The sequence below is a fragment of the Streptopelia decaocto genome (assembly GCF_964273445.1).
Source record: "Streptopelia decaocto genome assembly, chromosome: 2".
In the NCBI taxonomy this organism is placed as follows: Eukaryota; Metazoa; Chordata; class Aves; order Columbiformes; family Columbidae; genus Streptopelia; species Streptopelia decaocto.
In genome coordinates this window covers 120214861-120230344 of record NC_138655.1, presented here as the reverse complement: position 1 = coordinate 120230344, position 15484 = coordinate 120214861, and the positions used below count along the sequence as shown (strand labels likewise).

At 41.9% G+C, this 15484-nt stretch overlaps 1 protein-coding gene across 1 annotated transcript in view; it reads left to right on the top strand.

The window, feature by feature from the left end:
• Positions 1 to 586: 586 nt before the first annotated feature.
• The window catches only part of STT3B (STT3 oligosaccharyltransferase complex catalytic subunit B), a 52543-nt gene continuing 37645 nt past the window's right edge, over positions 587 to 15484 (top strand). Inside the window, exon 1 of the mRNA XM_082043962.1 lies at positions 587 to 1118. Within this exon, the coding sequence (XP_081900088.1) occupies positions 838 to 1118 (281 nt within the window). The 5' untranslated portion in view covers positions 587 to 837. The remainder of the gene's footprint in view (positions 1119 to 15484) is intronic.

The window sequence follows — 15484 nt, the reverse complement described above, 5'->3', positions numbered from 1 at the left end:
GCCCACGTGACTCGCACGCCTCGTTCTGATTAGAGCAAACCGCCGCCAGTCATCGCCGCCCCTTTTTTACCCCACCAATGGCTGGCCGCGAGCACAACCTCCTCTGCGCGCCCTGCCACGCCTTCACGCCCGCCACTCCGATTGGCTGCGTGGGGCTCGCACCCGCCCCTTTTAAATACCTGTCGCTCTGTGACAGGTCGTCACGGAGTTCCTGTTAGCAGGACTACCGCGAGGATTGGTCCCTCCCCCCCCGCCATCCTCGCCTTCTCTTTGGAGCCCCGCCCCTGCTCCGTAGCTCCTCCCGCGCTGGAGGGCGGCAATGTCAAACCGCCCGCTCGGCCGGACCCGATCCGCCGGCCCTCGCGCCCGCCCGCCCCCGCTCCTCTCCCGCCTGGCCCCTCGCGCGCGCACGCGCGGGACGGCCGCAGCTCCCTGACGCCGGCCGCGCGCCCGCGGCTCTTCCCTCACCCTGCGCGCGCGCGCGGTCCCCGGCCCCTCCCCCCGCCTCGAGCCCAGCCCTCGCCTTCTCGGCCCCTCCTCCTTCCGTCACTGGCCCCGCCCCCGGGGTCGCTTGCCGCCCCGGCCCCCTCCGCCCCGCCCGCCGGCCCCGCGCGCCGCACTGGGATGGTGACGGCGGCGGCGGCAGCAAAGCGCGGCTGAGCGAGGAGGCGGCGGCGGGGAGTCAGTGAGGACCCGCTGAGGGAGCGGGCGGGCTCCGCCCCTCCCCTGCCGAGCCTCCCTCCCCCTGCCCTTCCTCCCGCTCCCTCCCCCACCCCTCCTCCGCCTCCTCCCCGCACGCGCCAGGCGGAGAGGCTGCGAGGGAGCCCCGGGTACAACATGGCGGAGCACTCGGCCCCCGACAACAAGCACAAACCTGCCGCCAACTCCGTAGCGCTGCACAACAGCCGCGCTGGGGCGAGTGGCGGCGGCGCGGCGGCGGCGGCTGCCGGCGGCCCCCCGGCGGGCGGAGGCGGCCTGTCGGGGGGCCTGTCGCAGCCGGCGGGCTGGCAGTCGCTCCTCTCCTTCACCATCCTCTTCCTGGCCTGGCTGGCCGGCTTCAGTTCCCGGCTCTTCGCCGTCATCCGCTTCGAGAGCATCATCCACGAGTTCGACCCCTGGTGAGGGACTCCGCCGCCGCCGGACGGGACGGGACGGGCAGGCGGGAAAGCCGCCCCCTCACGGGGCGCGCCTCCGGCAGGCGCCGTGTGCCCCAGCGGATGAGGTGGGGGGCGCCCCGCAGGCTTCCCCGCTGCGGCCGTGGGGACGGCGGGAGGTCCCCCACCGCCTGCCCCCCGCTCCGCCACTTCGCGAACTTGTGCCCTGCCTGTTCCCCCGGCCGCCGGGCGGAGGGAGCCGAGAGCCGCGGCCGGCCTCGCAGGGAAGGGGGGAGGGAGGGAGGCGGTGCGGACGGGACACGCAGTGGCAGGTCGGAGCGAGCTCGGGGGGTCGCGGTGCGCGGGGACAGGCGTGAGGGGCCGCCGTGGGGCAAGAGCCGGCGGGCGGGTGGAAAGGAAGCGCCGGGCGCGATCGTCAGTGCCGGGCACTGGGGTGTCCCCCCAGGGCGGGAGGGAGCGCGGCGGCGGTACCCCCGGATCCGGCGGAGTTGTGCGAGCAGGAGGCGGTGGAGTTGCCGCAGGACCCTCCTCCGCGCTGCCGAGGGGCGCGGGGAAAGTTGTGGCGCTGGCAGGAAGGTGGGGGTGACTGGCAGGGGTCGGGGGATCCGGCCGCCGCCGTCGTAATGGAACATTTGTACCCAACGTGACCGACGTCCGGATCCGGGTCCTTGTGTCGCGCCGCTGGTCTCCAGATGTGCGGTGCGGCTTCTCGGAGGGTTCTCCCCTAGAGCCCTTGTCGGCCGGGGAGGGAGGAGGGTGAGGAATGCAGTTCAGGAAGTAATCTTCATAAAAGTGACTTGAGGGATTACGGTGAAATGGGTGACATTGATTTACTGCCAGGTGTTTCAGAGCTGCGTTTCTGAGCCCAAGGACTTTTGCTGTTTCTCATGCATCTTGATTTTTCTAAAGATTGCTTTCCCTCCCGTAGAAGCTGTCTGTTCTTTTCCCTGTTGGAGGGGACTGAAACCATTTTATGTATAAGATCAAGAAATGCTGCACTTGTTCCTTGCAGCAAGCCAAAGATGACAGGACTTGTGGGGCAGTTTTTTCATGCAAAAAATGTGACAATGAATTTTTATATTAGTGGCTACTTTATCCTAGGAATCCGTGATTTTTTTTTTAGAACTTTAAGTAGGGCAAGCCACAGATGACTTTAGAAAAATGAATTCTCTGTTTTTAACTTAAAATTTTATGTCTCGAGTCTTCTTGTTAATCTCATGAAGGAAGAAGATGCTTCGTTTTGAAATGCATGGTAGATACTCTGTGTTAAACTTAATCTTAAATTGTTACTGAAATTGTACTTATTTGCAAAGCATGCACTCCACTTTGATAGTTTCAAAAGCACAACTTCCTCTTTTCTGGTTGTTTTTTCCCCTCTCCCCCCCCGCCCCGTGTAATCCATTCACAAATCATGGCTCAGAATAGTAGATAGAGAACAAGGAATTGCTTTGTTTTTAAATGCTGAAGTAATACGCGCTTTGTGATGTGAAAGCCAAATATCTCGAAATATCTTCAAAACATCAAGTAATTGGCCATAATTTAAGTGTTTTTCTCCAAATACAAATGAATGGAAGGAATGTGACCTTTCAATTAATGAACTTAAAAACGAGGGGAGCACAGTTAAACACATCTGCAATAAGGTTGTGTCCTCCGGAGTAGTTTTCAGTTTCTTCTAATCTAAATTTAAGCAAAAAGACTTTTCTATCATCACTTTCATTTAGTAAGCATGCAACCTACAGTTTTCACAACTTTATCTGAGTTTGCAGTAAAGATTTATCCGTGTTGGATAAATGGAAATATTAAAGTGCTTAGTTACGTAACTTTTGTTACAAAGCCCTGAAAGATATTTTAAAAAGGTGCTGTGGGAGTTAGGTTCATAGCTGTGATCTGATTGTAAAGATAAACTTCTGGTTTAAGCAGTGTGTAAGTTGATGCAGAGTCATCTTCCTGAGTATACAGACAGAAGACCTTGCTGCCTATGCTGCTGTATGTACCTTTGCTAATTAGAGAACAGACGAAGTTGATAGAACTTATTGATTTTAATGCAGGTCTGTGAGAAGCAGTTGAAATGTCAAGAATCATGCCAGTGTCATGTTGCTGCATGCCAGAAATGGTAGAGGCAAATGCACTTAAGTTAATTAGTAGGAAAGAGAACCTAAAATGGTAGAAAGAAAGGAAAAACAAAGGACTCTCTCTTGCATCAGCAATATTCCTGAAAGAGTGAAAAATTATGTTACTTGTAAATACTGTTGAGTAACTAGGTAGGAGTGTTTTTTCACAGTTTTAAGGGTCTTACAAGTCTGAATCTAATGTGGGGAAGGAGCTTATGAAAAGAGATTAGAAGCAGTCATCTTTTTTTTAACAGCTTCTTTAGCAGCTTGTCCAGGTAAATTGGATATTTTTTGGGGGGGGGGTGGGGGGGTGGGGGGGTGGTTTTTTTTTGTTTAGGACAGTAGCCATAGTCTTTGCTGGTGAAACAGTTCTGTAGTTTTCTCCGTTTCTTTGTTTTTTTTTGACAAGTTTGTATGAGACATCTTGCAATGTCACCTATTCTCTAGTATTCATTTTGTGATCAAGAGAGAAAGCTGAGTTATATTTGATAACCTGAAGAGCATTAGATAAATCTGTCATTCTTTTGAATGGAAAAATATTGTTGCTTCTAAGGTGTAGAAAGCTTTCTTATTTACCTAGGAATCCAGTTTGCTGGTATGGACATAAGAAGCTTGGGAGATCTGGGATGGGAAGAAGGGGAGATTTGCCTTGGGTTTTCTGCATAGTAGTGGAATCAAGTATTATCTTTTTCTAACAGCCCTTTCAAGCTGCATTTCTGACAATAAAGTTGGGTTTTGATTTGGGGATGGGAGGTTTGCTTGTTTTGTAAAACTAACCTCTTAGACTTACTGCAGTTGACATTTCTTCCAGAAATGACCCTAATGTAGTACAGTAGGCCAAGGCAGTAGAGAAAGGACAGCTTTTGCTTTTGATCTCCATTATAAAACAACGCCTGCGTGAGGAAGAAAGAAACTGGTATTTTGAGGTCACCATACCATCACTTAGAAACTTGTGACCTGTTTGTTATTACTAGGATTACTGTTTTGTTTTGTTTTTCCACAGTGAACACCTCTTTCATATAGTATTGCCACTTTATTTCTATTTCTCATGCTGTGTTTATTTTCCATACTTGAGCTGGTCCAGAGGCTTTGAAAAATGTGTGTGTTTTTTTTTTTTTTTGTGAGCTCCTAGGTCAGATGAGCCAATACATGAAGTCAGTCAGCATTGACTTAAAGGTATGCTGTTGACAGGCCTCTAGCATTTAAATTCAGGATTTCATTGTCAGGCCAAGGACTTGAAACATGGACAGTGGTGGTACCTTGGGATGGACAAGTTTTGTGTCTGAAATTCGGTTCATCTGTTGGTTGATTTGGCAGCTGGGTGGACCAAGAGCATAATTTCTGTGCTATATACACACAAGTGCAAGGTAAAAGTTTTTCATAAAAGTACAACAACATGTTTAAGTCAGATGCTAAATGTGGTCACTCTTTCTGTCAGATGTTACCTTAAATGCCAGCATGGCTACTGAACGAAAGCAACCAAATTTACAGGGTACTTGAACAGGGACTGCTTTCTACATACTAGATTGTCTAACATACAGCTCCAGCATGCCCGTATGCTGTTTTATTTGGCTGCTAGTATTGTTTCTATACATAATAATCTATTTATGTATGTGTATATATATTTATGTATACGTACAAGGTAGATACCTCTAGCAAGACCACTGCATCCTGATGCTGCTGCTAACTGAAACAGCAACAACCTTTGGTACATCAGTAGTCTTCAGGGAATGCTATCAAAATAGTAATATTCATTCTATTTGCACAGTTCTGACCACTAAGTCACACGTGTAAGAACGATTATCTAAATCATTAAGCATATCCCATGACATTAGATCAAACTTTTGTCTTTCCCTGGGAATTTTAACAGTTTGCTACACACCAGATTAATGCCATTTACTTTAAAAGTGAATGAGCTGGCTTAAGCTGGAAATACATAGGCTCATGCGTCTGACCATGAGACCTCTCTATAGCAGTGTGCATATGCAGGATCGAATGCCGGTGCCACCTCTCTTACATTTGCTCACCTGCTACTGCCAGGAATGTTGTCTCCTACTGTCCTGCCAGTTCCTGGTACTGAACAGCACTACCACAGTCTCATGTGCATCTTTGCCTCTTCCAAACCGACATCATTGATCGCTCAAACCACCAGCTTTTTAACTGTCATCAAGGTGGCCATTGTTTATCACATCTCACTGAGGTAATATAATTGTGCTAGTGGGAAATATGGTGTGTGTGTGTGTGTATATATATATATATATATATGGTAGAAATCCACTTTCTTTTCACTGATACCATCATCTACCATTAGTGGGCTTTGGTGAATGAGGATGAACTGGTAAAAATAAACATAAGGTCAGTGTTATTGTTTGCATTCCAGAAGTAGAAAGGTTAAAGAAGTTAGGATTTTTTCTTAGGCACAGCCAAAAAGACAGGTTTTGTTAGGCTCGAAACATGTTTGCTAGGTGGATTCTTGAGCTGTTATGAACATTTTTCATTAATGAAAACTTAAATTAACACCTATAAATAAGATATGAAAGCTTCATTAAAAGATAGTGTTGCTCAAGTGAACATTGGAAATGATGTATGGAATTGATCAGACACTGGAGGTTGTGTAAGTATATTGTTTTTGTTGGGAGAGACTAAGGTTGTAGGTTTGTGTGTTGTAGTTAGCCAATCTGATGGTTGCCTTTTGGAGTGGGAGTTCTCCTCTGTTACCTACTGTGCAGTCCTGCTTTTTTCTTTGTACATGCTCTAAAGCACTCGTGGTGAGTTGATTCACTGAGGTAAATTGTCAAAAAGCTCTAACATTTTAGTTCCCTGAGCCTGCCCACCTTCAGCCTTTATATTGCAGTTTAGTTTCTTATTGTTGAGGAAAAATATGGATGTAGGGAGGGAATGTAAATAGCAACTGATTTTAAAGGGTATACTGGGATTGAGTGATAGAGTGGAGACATATACATATAAAAACAGAGCATGTAAGACACTGGAGCAAGAGGAGTGACAAAAGACGGGGTATGTAGCAGCGAATGAAAGGACCTTAAGGTGGTATTCATAGGAGAAAAAAGAAATCACGTGAAGAGGATGACAGTATTGATAATCTCAATTAAAAATGCCTAATCTATAGGATATGGGCAGATGTGGCCTACCCAAACAGTTCGTCTGGCCATAGCTTACCTGCTAGTGACTCTTGCTGGGTAAATAGACAGCAGATTGCATAGAAAATGTGTTCTTCTGGAGGGGTGGCTGCCATTGTCATCTTGAAACTGCTGTCTTTCTGGAACCTTTCAGCCCATCACATAATCTTGTCGAAGGCAAGTACATGAACATGAATCTGTTTAGGAAACATTTCCTATCCACTTTAGAATTTTTTTCCTGAATGCTTCCTTTTGTTTATAATCGTCAACAACTTCCAGATATGGGAAGAGCATTTGATTCTTGTCCATTTTGTATATAACCACTTTGGATTGATTCTGAGATGTTTCAAATGTAATGAGATTCATAATAAAAACTTACTATAGTGTTTTCATTCACAAGCTTTTTGTTTCTCTGAAATTAGAAGTATTCAATGTCTGTTTTATGGGGATATATTTTAAAAGATTGTGTACTTGCTGTTAATGAATAGTTGGCTTAAGTATTTTGTTACTTTTTTCTACATATAAGATTTAGACATTACATTTGAATGATAAGAATTGTTTATACTCTAGTAACACTAAAGATTTTAGCAGGATTTCAGGTAGCCAGATAGCTCAAACTCCTTTCTGCCATTTTATTGTAGTAGGAAAAATATTCTAGCATAGCCTCCAAATCTGATGTAGCAGGGCTTGTGTGTTCAGGAAGGGCAAGTTTAGAGATTTTTTGTATTTTTGGGGAATAGCCTGCCAGCTATCTTCCCCTTCCCCCTTTTTAATGAGGAAGATCCAGATCAGGCATCTTTTTTGATCACTTCTATTGCAACATGACATGGGTTGGGAAACTGTCTTAGCACAGGTCAGCAGTCTCTGGCTTTTTCTAGGTTATAAGTCCTGTATGTCCAGGGACTTGAACAGCCTTTACTTGTTTATGTACTTGAAGGGTGCTGTTTTGAAGCTAAGTAAGGTTTTCTGGAACGTTGATACAGAATTAGCAATCAAGAAGTGTACTTGACTGTACTGAACTTTTCTGCTGCTTAGGAAATTGCAGAAATAGGTAAATATTGGAAATCTAATGGAAGGAGGATAGTCTGGAAGAAGAACATTGAACAGAGTTGGAGGCATTGCAGAAAATACGCTTTGTGAGTGGAGAGACCTCAGGCTAGATATGATCAGTTAGACTGATGCATCTGAAAAGTAGTTCACAATGTGGCCTCATAAAACAACATTCATGTAAGAACAAACCTCTGCTCCATTTCTACTATTGTTTTCTACCATCTTTACTTAGTGGGTAGTGTTTGTTTCCTTGCTTGCACAACTTTTAATCGGAGTGAAGACCTCATAAGACTTCACGTGGGTGCAGGAATGGGGTTATGCATGAGAGGGTAAGGGGGGCAGTGTTCATAGAACATGTGCAGCCTATGTTTAAGTACAGAGACTATCCCTACAGTCTTCTTTTGGAAAACATGGGAGGTGAGACGAAATGCTTGCAAAGTGTCAACCCTTTTCTTGATTTGCAGATAGCAGAATTAAACTTGAAAATGTATTGGAATGTTTTATGTAGGCTGGATTGAACTGAACCAGCAAGTTTAGCTTTTAATGTCATGATTTTTTTAAAATGGTCTTCAGCAAATACTCATGAACACTTGACTAGCTAGAGCTAATGCTGTGATGAAAATCCTTGAATGGACTTTTCTTGGCAGATATCCTATTATTTGAGCAGCTTAATATGTTCTGTTTTTTAAACAGAAATTTGATTTGATTACATAGGGTTAGAGTGGTTTATAAAGGTTACCTTTTGCTTCCTATCATAAGTCTGTCTCTAATGGTCTCTCATTTTGGGAGCTAGTAATCCTAATACTCATGTTTTTAAATCTGTTTCATGTTAAACTGGTGGGGGAAGGAGAAAAGAATAATTTTGGACTGTAAAGCTAGCAGGAAAATTAAAAATCTTACAGGTACTAATAGTTTTCTTCTAAATGGGTTGGGAGTAGGCTGAGTTTAGGGAGGTACCTTTGCGGTTCCACAAAGATCTCTTCCAATTCAGTCAGGTATTTCCCATTTAAGATCTGTCTGTGCATGTTCTGCAGAGTTTTCCTCCTTAATTTTGGAAAATTCTATTCTTGCAAGCCCTTTGAGGTACATTTGTACTGACATTTAGGGCTAATCCTGAGGGCTTCTTTCTACTTAGCAGAGCCATTAAAGCTGCTGCTTTTGGAGCCTGTGGAGCCTTCACCCTGTAGCAGGGCATGTGCACATGTTTTTATTATTATTAACTCCTTTAACAAAGCTGCTTCTAACCATCAGTCTTCCCACTTGCTCAGAGAGTAAAGTGAACTTAGGACAAGTATTAGGACAAGTATTGGTATTGTCTTCCTGTGCTTTACATCAGCAATAAATTTCATAGTATGTCCAACGGACAGACTTGATTTCCAGCCCTGTAGCTGAGCAGAGCTTGTGATCTTTATCTGAGTTGTCATGGGGAATCAAGCTGAGGTATTTTTAATGTGGGTAGCGGGTACGTCTGGGCTTGAGAGGTACCGTGAAATTGACCATAATCCTGCACCACACCTTATGTAAGTTGAAGAAGCAGCCCAAGGAATTAATTTGTAAGGGTATAGATACAAACAAAATTGATCGGCTTCTGTATTTCTCAACTTACTGCTGCTTTCCCAGGGCAAAAGCTCCTTTGGCATATGGAGAATTAAATGCTTCCTATACTTCAAAAATTCTTGCTGCTAAGTGAGACAATATTCCCATGCTTTAGAAAGAGAAAGCGTCTGCGTCTATTTTAAACAAGGAATAACTGAGAGTTTGTCCATGAGTGCTTGTAGGAGCAGGAAACAGCATTTTAAATGTCTGTCTGCTATGGGAGACCCAAGTCCAGTACCATATGCTACTTCTTAAAGAGCCTGTCTAAAATAAATGACTGGGATATGTGGACTGTAATGATAATTACTTCCAGGTGTTACAGTGATTATCATATCATTTTCTGTGGCAATTGATTTGTATGGGTTATGTTAGTTTGTTAGTTAAAGAGCAGGTTGGTGTTGTGTTCAGCTGATAATCTACCAGTTTGTTTCCCTTGAAACAAACAAAACCCTTGGGAAACTACCTTGCAACTGAGGATGCAAGTTTGGTTTGAGTATTGATTTTTGGCGGTGTTCTTAATGGAATTGCTGTTATCTTCTAGACTGTTTTACACAGTTTTACTTACATTTGTTTAAAAAGACTGGCTCACTGTATGCATGGGCACCATCTATCCTATTTGTTGAATGGTAAATAGGTTTTGCAGAAGAGAAATATAGCATGTAATTTTGTAATTTTAAACTGTTCTAGCACATGTGGCTGAGCAGCCTACGTTTTGTGAGTTCTTAGCTTTATTTTTTTCAGTCTCTGCATTTTTTTTTTTTTTGCAATTGTTATACTAAAAGTGGTAGCCAACTTCTTTTAAGTCTAAGGAGTGTGATTTTTATTTATTTTTATTCCTATCTTCCTAGTAGATGAATATTTTAAGGAAATCTAGGTATGGAAAGCACCTGTTTGAGGATGCAGCTGACTGGGAAGACCACATGTTGAACAGAATACTTGTGTGCTATAGCCAGAGGATTTGAAAATATCGCAATGTGTTCTCTTGATGCAGAAGCAGAACATAAAAAAAAATAAGCCTACTTTTTTTTTTTTTTTCTGTAGTTTATTGCAGTAGTTGTGTGCTTCCTTCCTATGCTAAATTTATACCAAGCAGCATTTGGATGTTCAGTTGAATAACTTAGAATTTCATAAATATTGTTTGGAATGTGTATCTTGAAAAAGGCAGTGTCATCTTCGTTGTTGAAATATTTAAAGTTTATAATTATGGTATTAAAGGCCTTTAAAATGCCTTTAATTCTTTCTCTAACAATAGATAAAATGCCTTGAAGTTTAAATTCTTCTACTTTAGAAAGTCAGCAAAACAGAAATGGAGCTTTGGCATTATTATATTGATGTTAACCACGGAAGTAAATGGGCATCTCTTTGTCTAGTTTTACTGTAGAACAAGAGTAATGAAAGCCAATGCAGTGTTTGAGTTTTCCAAGAAGTTTTGTAATGCTACTGTATTTTAACTGTTTTATCTTATACAGGAGACTAGAATGATTTACCTAATGCCAAATGTCTCAAGTAATATTTGAAAAACTGTTGCATATGTCTCACAATTCATTTTACTCTGTAACAGTTTTAATCTTTCATTTGCCAAATAGAAAATGGATTTTGACACTGGAGAGACTACCTTTCACATTTTGCAGCAGTATCTTAATTTGTGATGTCTCAGGTCAGCTAGTAATGACAAATGTAATTTTTCTCCTATGTCCAGGAGCCAAGGAATTTTTAGTGCTCTAATTTTGTAATCCACCACTACTTCACCAACTCTCCCCCCATCCTCCCACAGTAAAGCCCAATTTTTTTGCTTGGGAGAAGACTGGAATATTTATTTGGTGTCAAATATATCATGGTTGTTTCACCACTGAATTCTATTTTCTAGTTTTTGCTTTTGTAAGCCTACTTCAGCGTGCTTTTTTTTCTTATGCTTCCATCATATTCTTGTTTCAACACAACATTCTTACCTGTGCACATCGTGGTACAGTGCCATCTTCTGTCTTCTTTAAGGGCTATCTTCAAGAAGAAAAAAAAAAGGCACAGAACAGCTTTAAATGTTAGCTGCGTGGTACTTTTTCCTGGGAAGTTAAGCAATGTTGTCTTCTATCTCAGTATCTAATATGCTGTGTTGGAGTACCTGTGGATGTCATTTATGTGTTGGAGAACACAGGGAAGATAATTTCTTCGAGAATCTCCAGGAAGCTGCTGTGGCTGACAAGACGGCGCTTCAGAGTGTTTTGAGTAAAACCCGACTATGAATATCTACAATATGAAGCTGCTGCTAAACTTGTCTTCTCCAGTATTAATTGACCTTATTTGCATCTAATAAAGTGGAGCAGTTCTCCTGAATTTCCCATCATCTGCTGGACATTTCCTGGGATAGTTTTCTGCTGTCTTGACAAGTTAGGGCAACTTGCAAAAATCTGATAAGTGCAGGTGTCAGGATCTGCAGCTGGATGAAGAGAGAGGGGAAACTTCTGTTTTCCAGTGGCAGTGAGCTACTGTATGGGCACATCTTGTACCCTGATCTAATCTCAAGTATCCATGAGTTCTCTGACCAACAGGCCATGAGTTACTGAGGGGTGAACGTATCTGTAGTTTCTGCTAAAACTCTTCTGCGATGCTATAACTGTTTAAAAGTTCTGCCAGAAAAAAACAAAAACAACAAAACTGTCATTGCTTAAATGGTTATATGGGATGTTTGGGATCTAGAGCCGAAATCTTTTTCTGTATCAGGAAGTCTAACTCTAGTTTTCTCATTTAAATGCACATTTGTGGAGAGAGAGTTGAGAAGGCATACAGTCTGGTGGGGATTAAATTGTGAAAGATCCTGGAACAGGCTGATTTAATTCATGTCTGGAGATCAAGGAGAGAAAAGATCTAGGATTATGTGACCTAAAAACTATCCCTTGAGAACTTCTGCTGGGTCTTTCCCAACAACTCTCAGGTACCCCGTGCAATACAACTCTTTCAGCTGCACCTGAACTGCAGCTGAACCTCTTGCTTTAGTATCCTCCTTTCCTTTTCATGGGCAACGAGATGTTCATTTTGCCTTACCCCATTTTATATGGCAATGGGGTAATACATGGTAACTCAAGTCAGTACTTGTTATTTAATAAAATGGCATTAGAAATTAAACTCATCCCTTTTGCTGTTCATTACTATAAGACAGAAGGGCTATAGCTACCAAACTATATACTAATATAGCCTGCTGCTCAAGGGGATGATGTGTTTTGGAAAGGCCATTCTCCTGGAGATATGATAGACGAGGCTATGGTGGGTGTAGTCTGTGAATATTTCTGTAATAGCATTTGTGTCAGAAAGGCATCACAGCTTCAAAGTGTGCATATGTGATACTAAGCCTAGCTCATCTTAACAGTGTTCCCCCACCTCCATATTTTATTGTATTTTCTTTTTGTTTAAAGCCTCTTTAAGGTCACTTCTAAACATTAATTGGATTTTCCTAAAATGACAGAGGAACACAGTGAAGTAGTTTGGTAGTTGCGATATCGTATCCCTAAGCAATGCTAGAAATTCCATCATATAATGAGAAAATGTGTAACTTTAATTTCACATTGTACATGGCAGGAATTTAATATTAATTGTAAATACTGTCTTAAATGCTGAGCACTGTAGTCACTGCATTGCACTAAATCTTGAGTGTTTCTCTGAGGGTACCTAATAAAAAGCAAATAATGTTCTGTTATTACACTTTTGTGTTTCTTGTGCATAGTCTTTAAAGAAGCATTGGTAACCATTAAGTACAATTCTTAAGGGGTTGAATTAAATTCAAAGAAGTAATGGAATTTTTAGAGTTAGACTTATTTGAAACAGTATGAAAGATATAAAATAAATGTAGTGGATAACTGATTATAAATTCTGCTTGCCATACTTATTTCAGAATAAATCAGACATTGAAAGTAAATCAAGAATGCAAAATATAGTTAGAAGGGAGTTCCAGTCTGTGCATTGTAGGAAAGGATAAATGCCACTTTCTGTTGTCATGTACTCTCCTGGTCTTTATTTATTTTATTGGTGACATCCTATATTCCCAAATCAGTTTCCTCCAGTGTGAGAATATGCAGTCACTTTGCAAACAGCTGGAAGTCTTTCTGCCCACAGCTGGAGGCCACATCCCTTCTGTTGGACTGTATTAATAGATCACATGAGTACTCCTAATCTGATTCAGAGAAAAATCAGGTAAAGTAGTTAGTTTAGATCATCTTTAGAATGGTTTGCTTTTTAGCTGTGATTCAAGCTAATTTGTTCAGTTTGGGCACAGAAGCAGATTAGGGCTGCTTCTGCACTCCTTTTGCCTAGCAAAGATCAGCTGAAAGTTAACTGCCACAGTTAAATTTGGGTGAGTGTGTAATTCAGTACAGGGCATCCTGGTGTTGTGAGTACTTTTTTTTCTGCAAACCCTGGGCGTGTTGTTTGGTTTGTTCTGCAGATAGCTATATATATAGATCTATATATGTACATACTCATGGTACAAAATTGCCTGATCCCTCCTACAAGCCTGATGAATGCCATATTTATGTCTGTTTGTGCCAGGTTACTCAAGGGTTAAGCAGAATTTGAGCAGACATATTTAAGTTAGGTAAAATTAGATCTTTAACCCAGCATCAAGAACTGGACAGAAATTGTTCTAGTTAAACTGTCTTGTTCTGCTCTGATGCTTTGTGTTATCCACTCTGAAACATTAATTATTTTTTCAGCATTCATTTTAGTAAAGAGTCAGTATTGCAACAGATGTAGCTGCACAGGTGTGCTATGAGAGGTCCAGCTTCTTGGACTAAACATAATCTACATACAGAAGGACAATAAGGACAATTGAAAGAAAGCATGGTCAGAGAATTCAGGTAACTGAGGGCTAGCTGCAGGAGGAAGAATAGCAGGTGCATTAAGAAATGTACTAAAGAGTAAATATTTAAGGAATATTGGATGAAACACTATTTTAACTTGATAAACTGACTTAGACTGCTGAACATGCAAACACAACACTGTAGATTCTTTTAATTTCTGTGAGCTAACAAAAAGCTATGTTGATGTAATATGTACAGAGTGCTTTGACATCTACTGTCTGATTCTGGCTGGACCTACTCTTTCTCATGTTACATGGAGGTTCAAGCAACAGGCTGTTGGTTTTTGAGGAGTGAACAACAGTTTCTGCTGAAGCTCTTCTAGGTTCTGTAACTGTTTAAATGTTCTGCCAGAAATAAGATTTTCATTGCTTAAATATTATTTCTGATTGGGGATATTTGGGATCAAGAGCCTTTTAAAGGGTCCTGTTTACTTTTTACCATGTCTTGTATTTTACAGGGTAGAAACAGTCTGCCAGGCCACCTTGTGTCCAGATTAATTCCTTAAATATCACTTAATGGGAAGTGATTATGAAGTTGGTTCAACTGCATTTTGGTGTAGCCAGTACTTCCACAGTTCCCACTGCATTGTAGCATATAGATGGCTTTGTTACATAATAGAGGTGATGACTGTGTCACATACTGCTAAATAGTTAAAATATAGTGAAGTACCAGCAATGGATAAGAAATATTCTTTATTTTACTCTATATTTCAGACTATTACAAAAATAGTATTTTTTTTGGGGTGCACATTATATCTTGCTATGAGATAGCAGGTAGTATGTTTGATATCAGTGTAATAAGTCCACTATAGTTGTTTAAGTGTTACAGGTTGCGTTGTCCTGTAGTAGAAGACTGTGAAAAAGAGTGACTTGGGAGCTAGCAGTTGTCTGTTCCCAGTCACTTCTTGTGAAGCGGTCATGTTCAGCCCATTGATTATCACAGAAAGAATATTTTGCTTCTTAAAATATATTCTTCAGCTAATTGCCTTTTGAATTCCTTTATGCTGACCAGATCCTCATGTACCAGCCTTTAACTTAGAAGGTCCTAAAGTTAAGCTGCCTCTGTCATGTTAAAACTAGTACAGCATGAATTTGTTTAATCTGGAAGAAACATCCTTCTTAAACACATTTGTTAATTCAGTGCAAAGTCTTCAGAATTGCAAGATGCAAAGCTAATGCACCACACAGTAGCCCAATAGTACTCAGAAAGAAAGACACAACACTATAGTGCCTTTTGAGTTGATGGTAGTTAATATTGTATTGAGCAGAGAAGTAGTGCCTCTCAAGAAGCTGATGCTGCCAAAGGATATGGAACCAATATTGCCATCAGTGTTGATGCCAGTCATAGTGCAGTATCTGCAGTGAAGTATATGTCCAGTAGAGAAGGAAATCAGCATTCAGTTTTCCCCTGTAGGAATTTTGAATTATTCTGTTTGCATTTTATCATTGAAACCTCTTGGGAATTTTGACTGTCTCAAGGAAAAATGTCATCACTTTACTCTTAGGCCTAATATGTTGTTAAATGTTATGAATGGTAGACTTCACTGGCGATGTGTGTCTTTTAGTATTGATAAAACTAATGCTTTTCTTTACAAGTTGCCTTGAGAAATGGAATAGTTCAGAAGCAAG